Here is a 25455-nt window from a genome sequence, read left to right as displayed (position 1 = left end):
CGGCTAAGATGTCAAAGCTAAAAAAGGTCAATTTTAAAGCTGTTTATTTCAGGAATGATGAAGTCTAAGATCTAAGCAAGAGAAATGTTAAGACTCTGGTCTTTATGCTAAGCAAGGTAAACACTAAGGCTAAAGTATTTTAGCAAATGCTAACGTTATGGTCCTTTACAATGAATTAATAAAGAATATTTGATCTACTAAGGTAGAGCTCCCGACTGACTAAATGCTGGCTTTCTTTCCCGAAAACTTGAGGCAGTTCAAGTATTTTTCACCTGCTTACGCATGTGTGATCAGTAAATTTGCTTTTTTTTTTTTTTTTTGTGACAATGATCCTTGGATATCTATTGTTGCTGACCAACTTCTGCCCTTGCCAGCCCACTACTCAGTTATATAGAGAAAATGTGAATATTTACTTACCAATGCGATTTAGAGTTGTGCGCCCCGCAAATTTCAGATTAGGGACCATTGTGTCCTAGAGAAAAAATAAAAGTTAGTCAGGAGCCCTGAGCTAACATCAAGTTTCGTATAATATAAAGGGAAAGCAAGATACAGGCTAAAGTGACAGTCTACAGTATGAGCCAAGTAAAGCGAAAGCCAAGATTGCCCAGTGCGTTATAATTATCGACATGCATATATGTGGGTGGTACTGGTACAGTAGCACAATTTTTAAACTTATAGTTTCATTTGTATTCGATGGAACACACAGGCTGCATAGTTTAAATTCAGCTCCGGAGGTAAACTGTTTCCATATTTAACAACTCCTTCATATTTTTCCGACCATTACGTGGTCAAATCCATCAGAGATGAGCGACTTCAGGCTTGGAAACTGAAGCTGCGGGTGTTCGATCACTACTGAAAATGTTCTTTAATAAATGCTTGATGCTCGATTGCCCCTCATTCGCTGAGACAGTTTGACATAGCAGAGACCGCACGCTCCCTCAAAACACAACCAAGCTGCCACACGCCTCAAAACAGGAAAACAAAATATAATACCGGCGGCATTACATCAGTATTCCAAAATCTACTTGGGAGGAAAATGGAAAAGAAAAGGCCAAGGCATGAACTCCAACAGCAACACAAGTGTTGGAAAATACGAACAACTCAGCTGGGTCTCAATCATTTATTGTGTTAAAGAAAGAAAAAAAAAGTTACAGTTTATACACTAAACGACTAATCTCACGTGAAGAAGTCATTTGATTTTTGTATATGAGTAAAAACTGGTGATAAGACAGAGAAAGAGTGAAGGAGTGGTGACCAAAGGGGATCTTACATATTTCACTTGGGATTGACCCCGCCCGTATACCCTCACTTAGCTAGTTTCCCCATCATGATTAATACAGACATTATGGTGACAATAAAAAGACAAAACTGGAATTCAGTTCGATGGCCAGCGCACTAAGTCTTAAGGATATGGATGTCATTCACGCAATGATGTAAAAAGAAGGATAAACAGTCAGTTTTGGTCTTCCAAATGCGTGCAACAAGAACAAATACAAGAGGGAAAAGGATGGTGAGATGAAATAACACCCCCCAAAAAAGAAGTCAGAATTACAACAACAACAAAAGGCCAGCGATGTGTTGGATAGACCGCATACAAACACTCACCATCAGACTGGGGAGTTTGCCTGTTTCAAATTTGGATTTTATATTCATATGATGCGGAGGGTGGGGGGAAAAAAAAGTCAGAACCAGTCCAATCAATTGGAGCCACGAAGGCTGATGTGTGGATCTTTCATGAGCACCTTTTACCGGTATCCAGGGCCTGGCTGAGCATATCCCTGACCGTAGGGGGGCCGGTTCCGGGCATATGGGTTAGCAGCCCCAGGCGGAGGGGTGACCGTGCTGCCCGGAGGTGGGGTGTATCCCGGACGAGGTTGGTACCCGGCAGGCTGGGAGGTGGGCGGCATGCTGTAGTTGGCAGGCTGTGATGCCTGGGAAGTATAGTTTTGGGGAGGAAAAGCTCCTGGTGGGTACTGCTGCGGTCCCTGAGGAGGATGAGGATGAGGCTGCTGCGGCTGCTGGCCACCCTGGTAGCTGGGGGCCGGGGCCGGCGGACCTGCGGCCGGGGCTTGGGAGGAGGGGGGCGCGTAGTTCTGGAACTGCTGCTGTTGCGGCTGACCAGGTTGGGGGGCTCCTGGCTGGGGGCTATATCCCGCTGAGAAAATATCGAGAAAGCAAAAAAGATTGTGTTCACATATCATTCGAACAGGGGCACCCGCCATTGTTTTCAGTCAGCTTTCAGGGAGGACTACAAAGACGATTTACTGTTCAGAAGCTGAAAGTTGGACAAAAATCGAAACGATAAATCGCTGATCAAAAATAGTGATGAATTTTGCTCAGCGATTAATCATTGCATGTGTATAAGATAATACAATTACACTATAACAGTAATTTTTTTTGTTTCACCCAGCTGTAAAATACACAATGTAAAAATAGTGAAGCATTCCAGCTGCATTCAAGGAAAGGCCTACTTGATTATAAAGCTTTCCAACAGCAATTTTTGTATCGAAGTTTAGACTTTCATCATGCGGTATGACACAAACACAATCCAATCATGTGACGTTACAGGCACCTTTTAGTCAGATGATGAAAATGCAGGTAAGACCGCTAAGTAAAACGGAACAAGTGTGTGTGTGTGTATTTGTAGGGAACTTTGGTAAGAAGCAGAGTACTCGACAAGTGTCTCACCATGAGGACTCAGGCTTCTTTTAACATTGACCTTTGTCACTTACCAGGATACTGCATTCCATACTGTTGAGACGGGGCACCCGGCTGCTGCGGAGGGTATCCACCTGGGGCCTGGTACTGCTGGTACACCTGACCTAAACGTAACACAAAAGAGGAAAACTGTCACCTTTGAAAATCTCCTTGACGCTGCATATGGGGCACTTGATCTTAACGCGCCGTTGGAGCTTCCGTGAACTTTTCTTAAACAGTATAGCCTTTGTGGGTTTTGTTGATAAATGTGTACACGCCACAGATATCTCCCAGTGGCCTCAAGCGTCGGAGCGGCGTGTAGGTGTCCCAAGTTGTAGACAAACACTCCTCCTATACACAAGATAAAGAGTGGGGAGGTGTGTTTAGCGACTATCAGGAACACACATGGACACTGTCGGCTTTGCATGCGGCATCTCCCTCGGCAGACACGTCTACATTTGCAGACAGTGACTTCCTGTTGCACTTGAATTAGCCATGACTTCACCAGACCACACTGCCTACGTGCACATGTGCAGGACGGCGACCAGCCGCGCCAGCCATCGCAAAAGTACGCGTGCCTCCATGGAAATGACAGCTGAGAGCAGCTCAAAACAGGCGGTGGCTTTTAAAAGCGTGAAATTTGTCAGTTGGTATTTTAATCAACTTGGGAGTTTTCCCATGGCGCGGAGGCTCGATTGATAATCAGCTGGGGAAAGTCATAACCTTTATTAAAACAAAACAGCAAAAAACTGCGGTGCTCAATTAAATCTGATAAGGCATATGCTGCACATGCCTCACCAGACAAATACTGGAGGTTGAAGTAAACAGATCATGCTAAAAGGAAGGCGCACAGGCACTGATGTGGCGGCCATGTGTTGCAGAATTTAACTTGAGCAACGCTATAGTCATTATGATGTGCGAAAACGTGTGCGTGCGTGTTTGTGAACTTGGCCGCCATTCATCCTTTCCGCGGTCTCCGCTCCATCACTGCTGTTATGTAAGTGCCACAGACAGATCAGAGGCTGTTACGAGACTTACGACCCTGTCGGCATAAGAATGTTTTCGCCTCCAATTCACAATATGTTTTATCATAAACATAACATTAATACTAGGAGGTGTCCTCGTGTGACTGGTGTCGCAAAAGAAGATTAACTCTTGAGTTTTCTCCTTCGATGTGAACCAAAAGATTAAGCAACATATCTCAAACTCAATGTTTGGGACATGCACGCACGCACACAAAATGGTAGTGTGAATGCTTCTCTCTTAGCATTCAAATTCGCATTATTTCCATGTTCTACTCTGCTCAAATCAATATTGACTCAACGAATACGACTGCATGACATTCAACCCGTCTGTCACATTTATGCTTGTTTATTTTTAATGTGTATTACGTGTGGTTTTTGACAATGTCGTTTCGGTTTTCCTCTAACTTTCTAGATTTATTCTCCCCGAAGAACGACATATCCAGCAAAGCGAAACTCCCCAGTGGATTCGTCTAACGCTCCCTCACGCTGAAGGCCTGAACATGCCTTTGTGAGAAAGCAAACGCAGGGCTCAGTTTAAAATAAACATTTTGCACTAACTACATACAAAACATCAACCATCTCACAAAAAAGAATGGTTGAGCGGCAGCTCCATTTGCATGTTGATGCTTTCTTTTTTTTCCCCCCAGCACAGATGTAAATGGCTGCCAAGAGGTCCACTCACTGGGATCTGTCTGGCAACAGATTGTAATCTAACTACGCAGTCAGCTCATGGCTCTTATTAGCAGCGTTCTAAATGCAACAAAGCAACCAAGCTCAAGGCTTAAAATAAAACGCTACACCATTTGAACTCCTGCACTTTAGCTGGAAAGCCTGCTCTAATGACACGACAAAGATCAAGGAAAGAACGTTCTGTTGACAAACTACTACGGCAATCAGGGGAGGAACCTATCTTCAGGCAAAGAAATTCCCATAAAGATAGGGGAAGTGATGCTGAACATCTGGATCGCAAAGGGACTCGAGTGAACTTCGCACCTCATGCGCTAGTCAGTCGCAGCTCGAATCTGCAAATGTTGGGAGGGAAAAAAAGCCAAAACAAAACATTCATTATTCATTTTTGGGAACATGACGTGGTGACATTTTGGCATCAAATTTGACATGCCCCGAGATCTCAATCCACTATCTGTAACGTCACATGACCAAACCCGGACAACGTGATCGTTGGCTTCCTGTGGGTGCGCCGTCATAACGAGCCAGACAACGCGTTGACGATGTTTGAAGCTGAACTTTAAAATCTTTGTGGGTGGTGACTTTGGTAAAATGTGAAATACATATATCATTTACTCACACAAATATATGATAGGGTACAATCAAACTTGTTGGCGTTTACATGCATCTTACCATCCATGCCAGCTGGGGCTGCCTGCTGCCCTCCGGAAAAGGGAGCCTGCGCTTGGTGAGGCAACCCTGGCTGAGGGACTGCGGATGAGGAGGACGCAATGCTGTCGGGGGTGCCTGAGCGCTCCTCTGGGGCCGCCGCTGCAGGCGGAGCTACAGATGGCAAGGAGAGAGGGACAGCTGAAACAAAGCCGCGGCAAACACCAGCTGCTCGACTGCTTATCAATGCGAATTGGAAGTTGCAGAGACTGCTGGATCATCGTATGAGATGATTAGGATGCTTGTGCAATACCTGGGGACTGGTCCTCGCTCAGACCAAAAGCTGAGATGACATTCTTGTTGACTTCATCCTGGTTCTTTAAGGGGTCAAAGGCGGACATGCTGGCCGCGCTGACTGGGGTCACATGCTTCGCAGCGGGGTCTGTTGTCGCCACCTTGCCTTCACGTCCGTCAACTGTTTCTAATAACAGCAAAAAAATAAATAAATAAATAAAATAAAAAATAAGTCATACGTACCAGCCCCCAAAAGGAAAATGTATTGTAGTGTGGCAATGGATGTACGTATACTGTAGCACCTGTGGTGTGGATTAGAAAATGGATGGATGCTGTTTCATTGTTCCACCAACCGTCACAAAGTACCGTTTATATTTTCTGTATTAATCTAGTATACCCTCTAGCCGTGATTCTGTCTCATGCTGTTCTTTCGAGTGTGCTTTGTGGAAAGTGTGACACAGACAGGTCGAGGCAGGCCTCCAAAAATAAAATCCTCCACTTGTCTGTAACATTTGCAGTGGTTTGTGTGATGTGTCGCAGCCAACAATAATGCAAGGTTTTTTGTTTTTTTAATGCGGCGACGCAGACTTGCTGCTCTTGGCACTTCGCTCAAAGCAAGATGGTTTGCATGCTGATTTTCAGCTATTAGCCATGCTGTCTCCACATGGCAATTGAATCAAACACGAGCTCTCATGCAAAAACCTGAGTTATATTTTTGCTGCATGGTGATAATCAGAACCATAATTTTAATGCTTTTTCACAGCAGGTGAAAAATTAATCACACTAAGGGAAATTATTTTCACCACGCAAGAACTTTGAAAGGACATTTTGGACATTTACCAAAGTAGACGATTTCCCGGTCTCACTTGGCTTCCATTATCGACTCTTCTCTCAACCAATCCCCACGTTCCTAGCTTACCCGCTTGGGGCTACGGCAAGTGATGAACGAGACGCATACTTTGCATTTTGATAGATAACAAAAAGATTGCTGAGAAAACACATCTAACAGCCTAACCCCATCACCAACATGGACTGACTGCGACAATGACTAATCTAAAATGAATCGGCTTTGTTTTCTGTGTGGTTTACCGCTTTCTTGTGCTGTAGCGGCCACGTCGGCCTCTTTGGGGGGCTCAAAGGTATCCAGGAGGGTGTTGACTTTATTCCTCAGCTCGATGAGCTCCCTGCGCAGGTACTTCACATGACTGGACTCCAAAGGCCTCGGCTGACCGTTCACTGTCGATGACAACAGATGAGAGTGCTGAATCTGAAGTTGCACGGTAACTTCCAGATCAACAGAAGCAAGTTGTCAAACGTGTCCATCAGTCAACAGAGTCACGAGAAATGCTTGTGACAATACCGTGTGCGATGACACATTCTAACAGCCGTTCTCATAAAAACATAGGACTCACAGAAGAAATAGAATGATTTAACGGTCGTGCGAAATAGTCATTGAATGCCATAGAGGCAAGACAAAGCTGCTTCAGTTATCGAGCACAATTCATACACAAGCAACTCAACTCCTACAAGCATATTTCACAGTTAATGACGTTCAGAGGCAACGAAGATAAAAAAAAAAAAAATAATAAAAAAGTCGCTTCCAAAAATTACTAAAGAACATATATTGACAACATTTAAACACTTTAACAGAAAAACTTAAAAACATTTAAAAGGAAAGAAATTAGAGTAAAGGACAAAAAAGATTTCAAGATGTTTTAAAGAACCTTAAGGGTATGTGGGGGGAAAAATAAGCGGATTTAAAAGCATTTACACTTGGGGTTGACCTGACTTATTTTATATTTCTCGAAACACTTGGTTAGGAAAAATAATACCGCACGAAGAAGCCAATTTTATGCAAAAATCATCACCAGGTAAGAATGTTTTTGTCATGTGTTTATATTTTATTTTTTTTTCCCCCTGCATATTTTGATCATCTCGCTGCTTCCTTGCCTGTCAGTCAGGGGGCTACTTTGATTGGCTATATTCCATTCCTGTCACCGTCCTCAGAGTCACATTACTTGAAAGTAGGTGGCTTTCACAGCCTGCGTGATAAAAGCTGGAAAGAGTTTTCACCACATATAAGGAAGGCATCAAGACTGGTTAGCTGTTATGAATGGCAATGTTAAAATGTTGTATGTAAAGTTTTCATTGACAAGTACCAAGTAAACATTTTAGGATGTGACAGTTTGGAGGACACTGGAACTCCTTATTCCAAATGTATCCGATTGCAATGGCAAGTCATGTTTTAAAAGTCAACCCTTGATTGTGGTCGACCTTTTGGACACCGCTGTGCTGTAATAATGACTCGACCATTAGAGCATAGTGACAATTTGTCACCTGTGCTACACGCACCTTTTAAGCACCCTCATTTTCCCCACTTAAAAGAAGATAATGGGGGGGAAAATTCCACCAACAGAGTGAAAATGAACGCCAAGACTGCTGGACATTCCTTTCTCACACACATTCTCATTTTGAGTGGATAATGCTGAACAGAAATGTTCAAGGTCAGAAGGCACTGCACCCAGATGCCGGCCTCCTCCAACTCTTCTCTAAGCTTTGACGCATGTGAGGGGAGCACTCGTGCACGTGAGGTCGCGACATGTGACGAGCTTGGGCTCCGCTTTGATTGGAAGGAAGAAAAACGTTTTAACCACCACCCACAATTTTTTTTTTCTTATGGTAAATAGATTCCTGGCTAATGGCGGCTGCTCGATGACAAATTGACTGGAAACAGAGCACAACAAACTTGCACGCGGTCCTGTCATCAGAGACGTGCAATTGCACGTTGCAGTGTGTTTTTCAGCCAAATGTTTAGTTTGTACGGTGCTACCTCATTCCATGACATCATAATACGACAGGCAATGTTTTACAGTGCCAAGGATCCATCCTCTACCATTTCGCCAGCTCAATGTCCTGGGAGAGTTGAAATCTATCCAGAGTGACTTGAATGACTCTCAGGGCACACCCCGCGTTGGAAAGAAAGAAAAAAATAAAAACACCAAGAACAAACCTACCAAACTATGATCAATAACAGCACAACGGCATCTTCTCTTAGTGCATGCTCCTTTGTCAATGTCACAAAGAAATGTAAGTGAAACGCACTGAAACAGTCGACGAGATCAGAATGCAAGTCCTTTGTGCACTGCAATTGATAGCAACTGCACAAATTAAAAGCAATGGCTGAACAGAAGCAACGCTTGCACATAACTGCGAATCATCTCCATGTGAGATTGAAAGACTCTGTAACGCAGGACAATACTCGTGACACAACTTCTTTAAATGACTCGCTTACGATATAGTAATTTCCCTTTTTTTTTTGTATTTTAGACACACGCACACGCACACTTTGTCCCATTTGTGCATGTAGCAGGAGACAAATGCGTCAGCCTTTGGCTGGGGGCAATAGTTTGAAGCTAGACCTGCACTGCCCTCTAGTGACCAGCTACAGTAAATTAACCTGAACAATGTGAACTTACCAAACAACGTTAACTTGAGAATCCTACTGCACTGGATAGCGAAGGAGAGGTCAGAGCTGTCGAAGATGGTGATGAGGTCATCGTCTGTACATATAAAAAAAGGAAAAAGTGGGGTGGGAAAAGATGGTGAGTGAGTGTACAGCAAAATAATATTCAATCAATACAACACGCATGATTTCGGAATGTGGGAAGAAGTTGGAGTAGAATTCAAAAGAATAACACTCACACATTGGAGGTGAGGCTCTATGAAGACACCAACGATAATTTGGGTCCAGATTAGAATTGTTCAAACGTTTCAGCTCTCTTGCCGGAATTAAACGTGGCCCTCGAGGGGAAGCTAAGCAATCATGAACGTGAGTGAGAGGACGTGACCCACCTTCGTCCTTGTATTTGATGGTGACCTCGTCGCTGCTCTGCAGTTTGCCCCTGAAGACACGCTGCATCATGAGCACCAGCTCATCGTAAGTGATGTCTTCATTGTGGATCGGGATGCGTCTGATGTCATCGCCCAGCTGGGCTTTGATGATCAGCTTCCCGCTCAGGTCGAGCTGGCCGTTCATGGTGCCGTCCGTCCTAACTGCTGCTCCAACCTCCTGACAGGGAAGGAATGACAAACGGCCAATGGCGACATTTACTCAGATCAGCAACACGGGGGGGAAAAAGGTGGGAAAATGCCCACTTCATACCACGTTAGCAACGGTGATTGCGATTACTTGTAATCACATGATAGGTTGGTCAAGAATGTAGATGCATGGCTGCCGACCACAACGTACCCCACGGGGCACAGTTGACAGTTTTACGACTTACAATATTTGTCTTGTTTTTTTGACTAATTCTTAGCCTAAAAGCGTAATTACCGAAGGAATTTATTTTGCCTTATGTCTGTGTAGATTGTCGGTCATCCAGGTCATGTTAATCCACAAAGATTGGATCGAGGCAACTGGAGACTTTGTTGAATTTCATGTTTTTTTTTAATGAAAACTTTCAATAATTGCTTTGTCAATAAGGACATATGACAAAATGTTTTTTTCCCACAAGACATCCATGCAAAATCACAATTTAAAAGCACGTTAACTCAACAGATGTGGAGGTTGTACTTTATCAAGATTTAAAAGTTTTAATGGACAATCAATGAAAATGTAAATATTTGATTGAATGTTCAGTTAACTTTTACGCTCCCACTCAACCCATTCAAAGATCAAGAAAAGTAAAAGCACAGAACCATCCAAAAGTTCCTTCTACGTCCCATTCAAACACTTGACTGAAAAAGACCCTCTCCCAACACAAAAAGTGCCATTCAACGCGCAACTAAAAAAAACAGCATTTTTCCTCAGGTTCAAACATGGCCTCTACTTTTTTGCCAAATTCTTTCTACCGATCTGTTCTTCATTTTCAACGGTACTTAGATCAAATTTTGTCTGAATCATGCTGAAATGTTTTCTCTTTGATTAGTACATTTCTATTCCCATTAAGAACCAGCCTTCAATTTAATACATTCCTGGTTTAATCACATTTACTCCCATCATTTCACACAGAAAGCTTCCACCTTGAAAAAATGTTTGCATTTTTATCTGTAATAAGGCCATCTCAAAAGAAACTAAAAACCTTGAACGACTTTGTTAAAAAAAAAAAAAAAAAAGTATAAACAGGAACAACATTCAATGTTCAACATTCAAATGCAAGTTCCTTGAAGCCTGAGAATTTCTGTTGACAACGATGACTACGTCAACACACGAAAGCAGCCCAGTGGCAGTGTGCTCAAGGTAGAAAACAGATGCGGGGGGGAAAGGGCATCGATATTAGCACGTTTCGGGAGTAAACTAGTTAGCCCTGAATCAATTGGATCCTTTGCTCATCGCATGGTATTTGTACAAAGATGTACTAAGGCCACACTGCAAAAGACACACATGAGGTTGTAATGTCCCAAGTACAAAGTTGTATAAATAGGAAAATAACAGTCAAGACATTGTTGCCGTTTCGGAATGAAACAAGTCCTCGAGCAATTTGAGTACCGTATTCTTCGGACCAGAAAGCGCCCTTAAAATCCTGACATTTGCTCAAAAATCAACAGCACGTTTTATAATGTAAGATAAGAAAACCTTTCTTAGTCTCACAATGGAGAAATTCCCAATTCACAGCAGCAGAGTTATGAAAGGAAGAAGTAGAAGAACAAAATATCGGAGCTGCTCTGAAGGCAGCCACTCTTGCGGCGCCATCTTGAAGTCAAAATAACAAAATAATACAACACAACGCATAAGACACAGACAGTCATTCAATCTTAACCACTTGTCTGCATCCTCTTTGTTGTATGAAGCAGTTATAGATGAAAGAGGAGAGGTTCAAAGTGTCGTGCGCCCTGTGAATGGATGAATGTCAGCTTTGCAAAATTCGAACTCCTTCCTATAACATTCACATTGTCATTGTCATGCGTATCTAATCACAAGCAGGTGAGTAAATGTTTTTGTCATTACGGAACTGGGACTACTTCCTGCTAAGAATCATTGGAAATTTAGGCCGACCAGCAAGATCAGAGTAAGCAATGATGGAAGTGGGTTTTCTTCCATCCTCATATTGTTTGGGGTCATGAACTCTAGCATAGTAACTGTTGCTATGCTAGAGTTCAAGGCGATAAAAAAAAAACCTAGAACCGTCAGCTTTATACTGATACCCGTATGTTGGGGAAGCTCCGTGTGGATATCTACGGCGTTGTAATGAGCAATTGGGATAATTACTGACTTCTTTGTTGAGTTTACATTTTTGAACACTTCATGATGTTAATCTCCTAAAAATAAAATTTGTAATTAAGGGGTAAAAGTTTGACCGATTGAATCTGTATTGCCTTGCTATGGCAGGTCACAATTACGGAAGAGATACTGTTATGTGTGTGTGCTGCGTAGGTCTTCTTGGATACATGACACACTATAAGACGTGCCAATTTTTTCCTCATCATACGTGGGGTCTCATATTGTAAACATTAATTACAATATTAAACTGAGTATTTATGCACTTAAGTGGCCTTTGAGCAACTTGACGGAAAAGCCGATTTCCTCAATTCTAGAGTACAGTCAATCGCACTAAACCAATCACCCGACAGGGAGAGAGGCAGGCCGAGTTTGCTCTTGACTACACACGAGTCTAAGGGTCAAGCATCATCGTGTGAGCTGGCGAGGACCCGTACGTGCTAATGCACAGACTTTGACCTGAAACTGATTAAAAAAAAAAAAGTAATTCGTCATGGTGTCAAGTGGCGGTTAACTCCAATAACGTGACCAGTCTCCTAAAAATAAAATTTGTAATTAAGGGGTAAAAGTTTGACCGATTGAATCTGTATTGCCTTGCTATGGCAGGTCACAATTACGGAAGAGATACTGTTATGTGTGTGTGCTGCGTAGGTCTTCTTGGATACATGACACACTATAAGACGTGCCAATTTTTTCCTCATCATACGTGGGGTCTCATATTGTAAACATTAATTACAATATTAAACTGAGTATTTATGCACTTAAGTGGCCTTTGAGCAACTTGACGGAAAAGCCGATTTCCTCAATTCTAGAGTACAGTCAATCGCACGAAACCAATCACCCGACAGGGAGAGAGGCAGGCCAAGTTTGCTCTTGACTACACACGAGTCTAAGGGTCAAGCATCATCGTGTGAGCTGGCGAGGACCCGTACGTGCTAATGCACAGACTTTGACCTGAAACTGATTAAAAAAAAAAAGTAATTCGTCATGGTGTCAAGTGGCGGTTAACTCCAATAACGTGACCAGTTAGCAACTGCGCTCACGGTGGTGTTGTAAACTGGATGATGAACAATCAGCCATCTCCAGGGAGGCTCTGCGTTGCGTTCTCGCCAGATGAATAATTGCCTGGATGCTAGGGATTGGGCTGCGGCTAACATTAGACGTTAGCAGGGGGACAGTCGACGTCCATTCTCATCATCCATGTGAACGTAAATATTTCGTAATGGGCGATCGACCACTCGACACTGAACGAACAGAGACGCCCGAACTTGAACAGGCCAAGTCATCTGACCGTAGAACAGATGCCGTTGACAACTTGTGACAGTGAAAGTTTGCTTGGCCTTTTTCGCAGCACTGCCAACGATGACACTGCTTTAATATGGCATACATGGAGTATTAATGTATTCAACAACAAAAGTCAGCCCTGACTGACGTCCTCATTACTGAGCGGTGATGAAATTAAAATGAAACATGTTCGGTTACTGCTAACACATCTAACAGACGGGTTAAAAAAAAAGCTTTAAAATAGAAACAAAAACTCCTGATGTGCGAGTCTTGAGGGTGTCTACCTTGACTTTCAATGAATCCCAAACACTTGTTTTAGCAAGCTGGCCTGTTAGCTCGCCGAAAATGCGAACGTATCATTAGCCGGCTAGCTAGTTAACATGTTAACTAGCAACACCCACTCACACAATACACCGCTAACACGTGACATTGGATTAGACACGGACGATCCGACGACTCGCTAGTAAACCCGAGAATGTGTTTTACCTTGTTGTGACAACGGACCAACGCTGATTTTCACTCGCTGCTCCCAAATCGTGAAAGAGGGTCGCTAGCGTAGCAAGAGCCGGATGGCAGCAGGAGCAATCAGGAAGTGTCCCCGATCAGCCTCAGCTGTCAACCTGTACGTGGCAGCCCCGCCGCGCATGCGCCCAAAGGCCATTTAATAATCGTCAAACCATAAACACTTGGAACGAACGTGTTTTATTCATTCGAAATTCACCATGCATTACTACACAATGTTATGCCAGAACAGTTATTGAAAATGATTTATTTTAAGGAAATACTGAAAAGGGAACGGTATAATAATAAAAACCAAACATCTGTCCATTTCTCTTTCATCATATCCGTATTTTGGTAGGGGGTACCCAGTCGTAAAATGCAGAGACCGTTGGGAGAATAAAATACACATATTATGCTTTTTTTTCTCCTCAAAACATGGGAGATGTCAGTGGTGATACCTAGTTTTCATTGCAGAGTGAAAAAGGAGTATTGAGTCACACTTGGAGGGAAATAAATCGCAGTCAAAATAAAGTTGTAATTTTTTTTCGGAAAAAAAGCTGTAATTTTCCAAGAACGCATTTTGTTATCGTAAAAGAAAATCTAAATATGACCAGGAAAAAAGTGTGAATGTTTTACTGAAAATTACAGCTTTTTGTTCCATTCAAAATCACCCAAAAAATTATGCTCATTTTTTTATAACCACCAAAAAAAGGAATAATGCTTTTCATATTACATGACTACAATGAAAAGCAACAAAAGTCATAAAGATAAAAGGGTAGAATCAAATATTGTAGAACAAAAGTCATAATATGATTGGGGGGAAAACCCACAATGTCTTGAAATCATTGCGTTACAGTATTTATCTTCATAATTTTTTTATATTACTAAAATAAAGTCACGATTAAAAAAAAAGAGAACGCTATTTTCATAAAAATGTTGATTCTTTCCATAAAATTGAAACAAATTGACATTTTTTTTGTTTGAAAATAAAACAATTTTGAGATTTATACTTTTCATGTATGACAAATGTTTTCATAAAATTACAATTATTTTCCGGAAGCCTGAAAAAAAGGAGGATTTGGGGATAAAAACAAATTGCTTTTGAAGACACACGCTTTCTATTGTACAGGAGTCAAAATGAAATATTCAGACACAATAAAAGTAAAAGTCAAACATACAAGAAAGTATAAGTCAAGTCATAAAATGTTCATAATACATTATTAAAAATTGTATTCAGGTTGGGAGAATATGTTGTATTACATTAAAAGAAAAATCACAAAATAACCAGAATAAATACCAACATGTGATTCCTGTAGAATAAAGTAATTGAAAAATAATTCTTTTTTTTACAATCATTTCTTCTTCTTCTCTTGCGTGGCGCTGAACCACGAGTCCAGTAGCTTCTTCATGTAGTACAGCTGCCACGCGTGCACTTGGACCGCCACCACCATGAGCAGATACATCACAGTCACCGCGGAGAAGCCGAAGATGAAGCGGTAGGCTTTGCCGTGGCGATACAACTGCTGCGCCAGGGGGAACATCTCCATGCCGCCATAGATGAGCGGCGCCACCGAGAATAGCCCGGCGCTGATCATGGACAAGACCAGGTAGCTGATGTTGTTCTTGGGCAGCGACAGACTGCTGCATAACAGGGGGACCATGCTGAGAAGGTAGGGGTACTCCCACTGGTAGGGCATGGCAACGGTGTCGTGTGACAGCAGGTCGAAGTGACTGACGGCAACTTGGGCGGCTATCAGGAGCCAAACCAGAAGATGGATCACATTCAAGCGGCGCACCTCTGACTTCAAAGAAGCGCTGCAACATGAGGAATGCATGGATTGTTATGTTCGTATTCTCGTCAGTTTATACTAATCGTTGTCAATGAGAAGCACGAACCGCTACATTTTGTCAATTGTTCTTCTTTTTGTTTTACATTGTCATTGGTCTTGGTCTTTATATAAAAACAAGAAATATCATACCTCACTCCTATTAGACACTGCAGTCCCTCGGCCGCTTTATGAATAAATCCACATGTAAAAAGGAATTCCTTACCTCATTTGGTAGTGTGCATTCGCCTTCTCCCTGAATTTAAAGTCACTTCCATTGGAGGCAGCAGGTTTGTGGCCAACACGTGACGTCATATTGAGGTGGGATACCTATTGACAAAACAGACACTGATGAAGTGAAGTGCTACCGCTTAATTTGCCGTTTTCCGACAATGCTGGTTAGCTAAAACTGCTGCCGTAAAATCAATGACACTTTTCACTCGAACTAAACAGACTTGAAAACACTTCATATAATCAGCATCAAAAGAGTGCGTTGTGATATTGGAACATAAAATAGCACAGCTAAAAATTCTTACCGGCTGCGTTTTCCGTCGGCCTGCTTAGAGAAAGACACCGAACAAAAGATGTCAAGAATCAATGAGCTTCCGTCAGCTACACGCATGCGCATTGCTTCCTCTTGCGGCAACATCAGCATCTGGTCCTTCTGCTGCATTCGAGGAAAATGGGAAGTTGGAGATTTCCGACTTCTCAACTCAACTCAACTCACTTCTGACAAGGAAAAGGACCCGAAAGGCGACGAGGGTCGCGGGGGTTGCGAAGTCGACCCCGAGTTTACCGACTGACTGTAATGTGATGTTACTCATCAATAGCGACCCTCATGGAGACCTTGACCGTGAATGGCAAAACATAATTTACAATACTGTAAACATATATTTATCTATCCTCTATTATTAGAATACTTTGGTTATTTGACATAACTTCACGTAACAGAACGTCATTTGCACTGATTCCATGGCGTTTTTGTTGTAATGAGTGAAGATGAAGATCAAGATATTCCTTTATTTGTATAAATGAAATAAATTATGAAGATTTACTATAGGTCAGAATGTGCCACGATGAACCAAAACCCAAAACAACAGGCAATTTATCAGAATCACCTTGTTGTTTACATTCTCCTCTGACGCTTTAAGGTCGGAACTGGGACAATGGAGTATAATAAATACAATTTTCCACTTTTCTCGAATGCAGCATTCATGGGCGCGGCCCTTTACAAGCATTAAAATTGAGGAATTCTTATTTTTTAAATTAATAATAATGGCATGCATAAATTAATAGGAATGCTTGAAGAACAACTTCAAATTTCCATCCATCCATCCATTTTCTGAACCGCTTTATCGCCTTGTGGAGCCTTTCCCAGCTGTCTTCGGGCAGTAGGCGGGGGACACCCTCAACCGGTTGCCAGCCAATCACAGAATTTCAAATATCTCATTTCAAATAATAATAAAACACAATATATAATTTAAATTTAATATAAATTTAATGTAAGTTTTGATGATTTGCTCTCGTTGATTTCAGAAATAAAGACTTCTGTGATCATTTTCACTAACATCTTTATTTAGAAAAACAGCATTGACAAAAAAATAATTATTATAACAGTGAAACATTAATACATTAACTCTCAGGTCACAATGACAATATTAGCACCATGCTTGGAAAGAAAAACCTTTTATTTTATTTTCAAAATTCCTCCCCCACACGCCTCTTACACCTATATGTAAGGCAATTATCGGTCCAAATAATAAATTACTGACATTATAAGTACTCACCCATGTCCCATCACTTTTGACACATCTTCACACCAAATTTTGTTTCATTTCCCCCTTTTAAATGTAATTTTCCTGCCGTTACACATTTCAGATTGGCAGCAACAATTGCAGAAATGAAATCACTGTACGATAAAAACTAATGTGAAAAAAACCCAGATATTGTGACATTGGTCAGGAATGGAATTTTTAATGAAATTTGACAATGATTTTAAAAGAACTTCTTTATCCATTCACATTGGCTTTCATAACAAATGCCTCTTCTGTTTCTTGTTCGTAGGGAGTGGTATTGCATCTAGTTTTAAATTCTCTGCAGGGCATTGATCATACCGCCAAGTCTGTTAAAGTTCCTCGCAGAATTAGAGCAAAGCAGGCATAAGTAAGTAAAAAAAGCACAATTAATTTGATGTTATTCTCTGAAAAATGTGTATATACTGCATGTGGCACAACACTGGAATGTTTAAGGCAATAGTTGTATTTACACATTGGTATGGATGGGGGGGGGCATCAATCATCATCAATGTATCTGTTTACGTTTTTGGCTGAACTTCACATTCTTTGCCACGTTGGGTAGCTGCCACTTTTCCTAATTTTTTTAAACACCTTATTGCAACAATATTTTATGCTCAGTTGTTCTTTGCATACTTTACAAATTCCCTTCCTGCCCTCACGTTGAAACATACAAATAAACTGCATTCACTTGGTTTGCCGGAATTTCATCAAAACTACCCGATTTCCTCATCTAGTGGGCAGGGGCATTTGGCGACTCAACTGCAGATGGGCGGAGACGTCCTCTATTTGTATAAATGCGATTTCTAGAAAAATCATATAAATTTTTACATCAATGTACTGTATGCCTTTTTTATTATAATGGAGAAAATGCAGAAAGAAATGAGTGACTAGGAGGAGAAAAAAAAAATCAGGCGCATCGATGCCGGGAATGTACACTTGGACGCACATTACATTGTGGAGCGACATGGCAGAGTCTATTGGAACTCGAATCTAGTCTCCCCATAATGTAAAATCATTATTATTGTTTACAACAAACAGCAGTATGGCACTCTTATCTGAGAGACTGTTTCACATCCCTCTTTTGGTGCTTCTGTTTTAGTTAACGGCAGACTTCAAATTGGCGACACACCCGGCGACGAATTGAGACACCGTGTCTATTCTAGGAGGCCACTATTTGAGGGAATACGATAAGTCATTCAGGTCCTCGGTGAATGCCTTTTCATAGGTTATTCTATACCTTTATACATATAAAATGGCACATGGACTAATGGCTCTGTGGTGTAAAATGGGTTTTAGATACAGACCATCGTCCTTCCTTGTGATAACCAAACCACCTTCTCATCTGCAGTTATGACGTTCCCAGATTTTTACTTAAAAGTCCACTTTTTGGCAACAAAAATGCAGCCCATCTCCTATTCTTCACTTTTCGCTTACAATGGATACAGCAGAAATCCGGAGAAAGACGAGTGCACGTACTCTCCGGCGTAAAGTCCTGCAGCTTGATCTGAGGGCAGCTGAATGTATACAGTGTCCCCTGGCTGTAAAGGTAAGACTGCACTTCCTGATGCTTGATCCAAGTATCCCTTCTTGTATTCATCATATGTATACATCACCGGCTCATTGTTCCTCATCAGGGCCACCCACACATTGGCTCCTTTGCAATGGATGTGGTAGGCAAAGTAATAAATGCCAGGGACTTCGCAGGTGAATATTCCCGTTTGGGGGTTGAAGTTTTGGCGACCGTTGTACAAAGGCTTCTCAAACACCACCGGAGTGTCCACGGGTGGGAATGGAGATGATGAAATAGCTGTGAATGCTGGCATTTCCAGCCCACTTGCTCCCATGACTTCTGCGCCATTTCCTCCATATTTGCCTTTTTTACCGTAGCCACCAGCCTTTTCACCATCCAGGCCGGGGCCCATTTGGGAGAGCACTCCAGCCAAGTCCGGAGACACACCAGATTCTCCTGGTGGGCCAGGGGGTCCAGGAGGGCCTGGTGGTCCGCTCAGTCCTTGAGGTCCTGATGGGCCGTCTTTTCCCCGAGGTCCAATAGGACCAGGATGACCTGGAATACCTTCACCTGCAATGCCTGGTGGACCAGGAGGGCCAAAATCTCCTTTTGGCCCTTGAAGTCCAGGTGATCCAATTGGCCCTGCTGCACCATCCATACCAGGGATTCCTTTCGGACCCTGAGGTCCCATTTCACCAGGAAATCCACCTTCTCCTTTGAGCCCAGGAAGTCCTGGTGGACCTGGTGGGCCAGGAAGGCCTTTATGTCCATTGTCTCCTTTGGTGCCACTTGGTCCTTGTGGACCTCTCAGCCCTGGACTTCCACGTTCTCCAGGTAAACCATCAGTGCCAGGTAATCCAGGCGTACCGGAGTCACCCCGAATTCCATCAATCCCTTTAGGTCCTCCTTCACCACATTCTCCTTTTGGACCTGGTAAGCCTACACCTCCTGATGGCCCCTTGGGTCCTGGAGGGCCTGGTTGACCACTTGGGCCAGCTGGTCCAATCATACCAGGTAATCCTGCATGACCTTTATCTCCCTTTGGTCCTAGGGGTCCAGGTAGTCCATTCATACCTTGATCACCCTTTGGTCCTTGAAGGCCTGGTTTTCCAAAGCCAGGTACCCCTGGCTTTCCTGGTAAACCAGGTGGTCCTGGATGACCTTTCGCACCTTGCATGCCTGGCTGTCCAGGTAGACCATTTTGACCTGGTTTTCCTTGCCCGGGCAGGCCAGGCGGGCCTGGTGGTCCTCCTTCACCCGGTGGCCCACTTAGTCCTTTCAGTCCTGGATGCCCCTTATCTCCAGGAGGTCCTTGTGGGCCTGGCATCCCATTCAAACCTGGTTTTCCAAAACCAGGTAAACCTCTTGGTCCAGGAGGGCCCTGGGGTCCGGGTAGACCTTTATGACCTGGTTGCCCTGGTTGTCCCATTCCTTTATCGCCTTTGGGTCCTTGTAATCCAGGAAGTCCTGGCAGTCCTTTGTGGCCTGGCTCTCCTTTCATCCCTGGTTGGCCTGGTAGTCCCTGGACACCTGGTTTACCAATTCCAGGTAGCCCAGGTGGTCCTGGTGGACCTTGGCGTCCTGGTTGTCCGGACGGCCCCTGTTCGCCCCTAGGGCCCATTTCTCCTGGCGGCCCAAGTAGACCGGGCCCCCCCGGTCTGCCTGGTGGTCCTTGTAACCCTGGTTTACCCATCCCAGGTAGTCCTGGTTGACCTGGAGGTCCAGGTAGCCCTGCTGGTCCTGGTTGGCCGTTGCCTGGAGGTCCAGGGGGACCTATAGGTCCTTCTGGACCAGGTGGGCCAACTGGACCAGGTTGTCCTTGGGGAATTCCCTCAGCACCACTTGGTATTGTCTGACCTGGAATCAATGATGCACACAGAATATGTAGAATATGTATGTCAGGTATTTCAGGAGGACCAGGTTCACAATAACGTCCATTATGTAGCTTTTTATTTCTTACCTTTGTCTTGTCCACCATTATAGACACCCCCTTTGCGAGCCTTTTCTTTGCCCTTCATTATGGGCATTTGGGGGAGTTCTTTCCTATATTGGGGATAGTGCATATAGGGCGCATCTTTGCCGATGTACTGTTGCTGGGGGTAGCCTTCACTGCCCATGCCCATGTGTTGGAGGTGTTGCATTTGCATCTGCTGTTGGTAGGCTTGAGGGTGTTGATTGTGTCCATAGTACTTTCCATCACTTACATATGTAAGTACAATCAATTGCAGCAGGGTCAGGAGGAATGGGGGCCCAAGGGGCGGCATGGCCAAGGCCTGTACCAAAGGGACAGAATATCACTTAGACAAGGCTGGATAACAGATTTTGACAAGACGCGAAACCATGTGACTTAGTGTTTTACTGCATCAAAAAGTTTCATCTCCTTTGATCTTTTCCGGATCAATGTGAAATCATTTGTAGTTTGCACAGCTGGCTCATCTTTTTGATATACAAAAAAAAAAAACCTTTAAAAAAGTTTATTGCATCTTCACTGAAAAGAAAGTCAATGTTAAAATGGATTTTTGATGATTTGTTTTATGAGTTTAATTGTCATGTGAATAGAAAGAAGCTACAATAAACATGTTTTCATGGACTTTTAAACACAAATCGAAATAGGATTGGTAAAAAGTGGATCATAGGCCAAACCATGCTGTAACTATTTTGTAATCACGGTGCAAACATGGTGTTGGTCTGGAGCCCAAAAAAGAGTGTGCCTCCCTGTTGCTGGCTTTGTGCCTGAACATGAAACATGTTCTGCCACCAGGATGTAACCCAGACGACTTCTATTGTGCAGGTCCATAAATAAGAGTCAGGTTGTGTGAATCATTGACTTTTTGTCGTCCCGTCATTCCATCCTGTCATCAAGGTTCAGCCTCGTTCCCATTGGTGCTTTACTCAAGACACTTTGACTGTTGTTTTCAGAATTCCCAGCCGCATCGCGACACCATCCGCGCCACCGATGCTCTTTTCCTTCGGATCTCTGACCTTTTCTCAGTCGACTGGTAATTTTGACAGAGCGGGGTCCCTGTCTCCCCCCCCCCCCCCCGATGAGAGATGGCCTTTGAAAGGGAATGAATCTCGTTGCCTTAGCTGCACAAGTTTCTCGCAAAAAACAAACCAAAAAAAAATCACTCTACTAAAAAGGCTTTTCCGATACTGTTATCAATGACGTGACCCGACTAGATTTACTGTACTGACGGTTCTCTGAAAATAAATCAATATATAAATAAAGAGGAAAAAAAAGGTACAACATTATGAAGCTTTTTTCGTGGCTAATCTTAAAAAAAAAAAAACTGTCATTATACTTCGACGGGGTGCTTTTCTCACATAAGATGGCCAAAAAAACTTTGAAATTCAGCCCATCGGTCTTGAATTACTTGAGTCCTAATTTGAGCAAATTCCTCAATAGGAATTCGTTAATATGACTGCTTCAAACCAAAATGGCAGACTTCCAGTTCAGTTTGGTTGATGGGTCCATTTGACCTTTTTTTTTTTCCATTTTTGCATCCTGTTACGGTAGACTGATGAGTTTAATTTGTTCCGTAACTGAGCTTATGATTAAAGACCCAGTTAAGTCATTTTCAGTTTTTTTTCCTCCTAAATACATTCAATGTATTTGAAGGCAAATGCTGGAAACATGCAAAGCGAAATGGAATCATTTCCCACGGCACCGCCGTTGATCTCTCATGACACACTAGTGTGCCGTGGCACTTGGTTGGAAATCACCGATCTGATTCTACACTACAAAAGTAAACATTGTTGAATGAATACCTCTCCAGGTCTGGAGCATTATTAGCTGTATGAATGGTCTGTCGTACCGAATAATATTTTTTCTGGTATGGACTCAGGATGAGAGGAAATATTTCACTGTTTTGCTCATAAAGCCATGAAGGAAATCCTGTGTCAAGTGCATCGAAAACAAAACTAACGTCATCGTTTTCCTCCGGGTCAATGAATGGCAAACGCAATATTGACCAGCGGGAGCCTTTAAAATGTTCCAAAAATATTGAAATATTTTATGACCTGGGGCAAGGGTGTCCCCCACCCCCATATCGATACATGATGTCAGTAAGGGAGCAAGTGTGTGAGTCAATAGATGTTTTTAAAAGGCTGGAAATGCTGTGACAAGTACACAACAAGCGCCTGTTCACTTGTCACATGGCAACACCCCGTTGTCACGGTAACCAGGGAGGCGGTGGAAACACCTCACGACTCTACCTGCCGCGCAGACTCCCCCCCGGCATGCGATTGAAAATAAGTGTCGCCTCCCAAGCGACTCATTCATTCGCTCGCCGCGAAAATTAACCAGCAATTTCCACAGCTTTAACTTGTTATTTGTTATTTGAGGAAACAGCAGCGGTGGCGTGTGGAGCGTGAATAGAAAGGAGTTTGTTTTGCGCTCCTGAGTGCCACTGTGTCATTGCACAATAGTCGCCCATTCAAGAGGGCAGACGTGAGGTCACATGTGTATGCAACGCAGTCGTGAGCGCACATGGCGTGAGAAGTGAGAAGTCGCGGAGCGTTTTATGGATTCGCATGCTCGTGCCAACTCGTTTCGCAAAGCAGAAAATAGCTGGGGTGATCCCCTTCTTTGATTCCTTTGATTTTAGAATGTGAAACACTGTGAGTTGCATTCTTTTGAATAACAAGCGCTTTATGAATACAATTGGATTGATTGATTGATTGATTGATCGAATGATTGAAATCATGGATACTTTCTTCGGATTTTGAATAATGCTATTTGTGTTTAGATACAGTATTTGTGCAAGGTTTGCAACTGGCGAGGCCTTCTCAGGTTGCCTAACATCTATTAGAAATACTTTACCTTTAAAAAAAATAAATGTCTTAAGCTCCTTGTTTTTAAGCTCCTTGTTTTTAAATGCTTTCCAATGTTGTACTTTAATGTAAAGCATATTGTCTTTTCATACCTCGTGTATGAAATGCGCTATGTATATAAAGCTGCGATGCCTTTCCTTGCCGAGTGCAAACACAACACTGCACCTCACCAAAAGAGCATGCTGGAGCCAATCCCAGCTGTCTATGGGCAGTAGGGGGTACACCCTGAACTGGTTGCCAGCAACTCGCAGGGCACACTTAGACCATTTGCATTCACACTCACACTTCGGGACAATTTAGAGCGTTCTATTAAGCCTGCCATGCATGTTTTTGGAATGTGGAGAGAAACCGGAGTACCCGGAGAAAACCCACGCAGGCACGGGGAGAACACGCAAACCCCACACGGGAAAGTGGGAGCCGGAATCGAACCCTGCACCTCTGCACTGTGAGGACGACGCGATAACCAGTCAACCACCGGGCCGTCCAGGAAGAAATGTAGGTACTTTAAAAAGCCAGGTAGGTAGTCTGGAGATACGTAGGTCAGTGGGTAGGTCATTGAGACAAGCGAAGAGGTAAGTAAGACAGTTGGGGAGGTAACAAAGTAGGGAGGGCTTGCGTAGGTCAGGTTAGCTACACACAATAATTTGGCAAAGATAGATTTGTTATATAGATCCTGCATAGGGAAATAAACATGTTTTTAATGGAACACAACCTCCCTTCAACACCCTGACATATGCCACCTACTCAAATCGTAAAACGCTACAATGATTTGTATTGGAACTGTAGTGTTAATATTAGTTCTGAGGACATTTGAACATGTGCTGCCAAGCCCCACACACATGTCCATACAAAAACAGGTCCCAGACACTTCAAAAAAAAAAGCAACCTCCCACATCGTGTTGCGTTTAATACGCGTGTGCGGGTGCATGAGGGAGCGAGCTGCTGTTTGCCACATTGCTTCCAGATGTCCATATTTTTTCCCCGACATGTCACACAAGCACAATGTCTTAAATGAACTCCTTACATCGAATTTTGTTTCTTTTCGCAGAGTCAACCTCCGCCGAAGATGCTGGATGTTTACGCAAGCTACAGAGGGCTGGATGTTATTTCAGTGCGGCAGCTGTGCAACAGGCTTTTTCTTTGGTTCGCCTCAAACGCGATGATGGCGATGGTAGGGTTTATCGTCTCATGATTAACGAAAAAAAACAGTAAAGGAGCCTGCAATCATATTGGAAAAGGTAACTGAAGCAAAAAGGAAGAACCGTGTGATTTCTCCTGTGTAAAATTATATTAAAAAAAAAAATACAGAAAAATCTAAAGTAAAACTGATGTGACTATAACGTCCAATCATCTTTTCCCATCTTACCCCCTCCGAACAACTAAAATAATGACGAAAAATAGCAGTCCATAAAATTGTACTTTATAGAAACACAGAGTAAAGAAATAGAATGAAAAACAAACAGTTTTTGTCACACTGCATCAATTAAATGCTGCTCCTTCTGGTGCGCCCACCTTGGCCACCTGAGGGCAGTATAAAACAGGCAGACAGCTATAAACAGTACAGCTGACTCATCAGTACGGCACTAGTACTTGTAAGTATATTTGACTGAATACTCTTCTAATATCTGTCTACATGTGTTGCTGCGTCATTTGTGTTTAATACGTTGCCCTATAGTTATTTCTATATTGCATTAGCATAAAGCAAGCGGACTGAAAGGCTAAGCTATGTGGTTGTTTTAAATATCCATCCATCCATTATCCATTTTCAACACCTCTTTAGTCGCCAGACAACCATCCACATCCACAATCACACCGTCACTGAGTGAGAACCGATGCCATGCTGGCCGTACACAAGTCAGGCGACACTGTCAGCCACTCAAACATACTGATGAGGATGTCCTGTCCTTGGCCAGACTGCACCTCAAGACCCCTTAGCCTACTAAGGGATGTGTCTGGATTTTAACCCACGGTTTAAAGAATTCCATTGAGCCGAGTTGCATTGACTGCCACCATACAACGCTTGTATCTCAAGTCGGTGCTTGCAAACCAAAGCAAGATGCTTGTGGAGGCTCTCAGTCGTACAGGAAAGTTCCATCGTAGAAAGGGTTCTGTCAGTCGTCATCTGTACCTGTGGGTA

At 43.0% G+C, this 25455-nt stretch overlaps 3 protein-coding genes across 4 annotated transcripts in view; all 3 read right to left on the bottom strand.

Annotated features, from left to right (window-relative positions):
- Positions 1-1105: 1105 nt before the first annotated feature.
- tfg (trafficking from ER to golgi regulator) lies at positions 1106-13497 on the bottom strand. Its single transcript, XM_019894537.1, has 8 exons — positions 13339-13497; positions 9204-9420; positions 8828-8911; positions 6441-6587; positions 5371-5538; positions 5082-5231; positions 2733-2822; positions 1106-2155 (listed from the first exon to the last, which is right to left on the bottom strand). Exons 2-8 carry the CDS (start codon positions 9385-9387, stop codon positions 1746-1748), a joined length of 1233 nt encoding a protein of 410 aa, XP_019750096.1. The 5' UTR covers positions 9388-9420; positions 13339-13497; the 3' UTR covers positions 1106-1745.
- Positions 13498-14622: 1125 nt separating this feature from the next.
- On the bottom strand, positions 14623-15864 carry jagn1a (jagunal homolog 1a). The gene is made up of 3 exons (XM_019894538.1): positions 15716-15864; positions 15406-15509; positions 14623-15168 (listed from the first exon to the last, which is right to left on the bottom strand). The coding sequence occupies exons 2-3, from the start codon at positions 15492-15494 to the stop codon at positions 14706-14708; spliced, it is 552 nt and encodes a 183-aa protein (XP_019750097.1). The 5' UTR covers positions 15495-15509; positions 15716-15864; the 3' UTR covers positions 14623-14705.
- An 871-nt stretch (positions 15865-16735) lies between these two features.
- The window catches only part of col8a1a (collagen, type VIII, alpha 1a), a 27673-nt gene continuing 18953 nt past the window's right edge, over positions 16736-25455 (bottom strand). For both annotated transcript variants that reach the window (XM_019894432.1, XM_019894433.1), the window contains exons 2-3: positions 20446-20758; positions 16736-20342 (exon numbers count right to left, since the gene is read on the bottom strand). In XM_019894432.1, coding sequence (XP_019749991.1) covers positions 18406-20342; positions 20446-20758 — 2250 coding nt within the window. In that variant the 3' untranslated portion in view covers positions 16736-18405. The remainder of the gene's footprint in view (positions 20343-20445; positions 20759-25455) is intronic.

Source organism: Hippocampus comes, unplaced genomic scaffold, assembly GCF_001891065.2.
Source record: "Hippocampus comes isolate QL1 unplaced genomic scaffold, H_comes_QL1_v1.1 scaffold96, whole genome shotgun sequence".
NCBI lineage: Eukaryota > Metazoa > Chordata > Actinopteri > Syngnathiformes > Syngnathidae > Hippocampus > Hippocampus comes.
The sequence above is the reverse complement of the archived record's forward strand: the minus strand, read 5'-3'. Positions and strand labels throughout refer to the sequence as shown.

Bases quoted from the DNA above. Each gene is read 5' to 3' on its own strand.
- jagn1a (XM_019894538.1), bottom strand. From the start codon at position 15,494: ATGACGTCACGTGTTGGCCACAAACCTGCTGCCTCCAATGGAAGTGAC. The intron at 15,169-15,405 runs GTAAGGAATTCC...CTCATGTTGCAG, and splicing joins AATGCACACTACCAAATGAG to CGCTTCTTTGAAGTCAGAGG.
- tfg (XM_019894537.1), bottom strand. From the start codon at position 9,387: ATGAACGGCCAGCTCGACCTGAGCGGGAAGCTGATCATCAAAGCCCAG. The intron at 8,912-9,203 runs GTGGGTCACGTC...TTATATGTACAG, and splicing joins CATCAAATACAAGGACGAAG to ACGATGACCTCATCACCATC. The intron at 6,588-8,827 runs GTAAGTTCACAT...TGTCATCGACAG, and splicing joins TCTCAAGTTAACGTTGTTTG to TGAACGGTCAGCCGAGGCCT.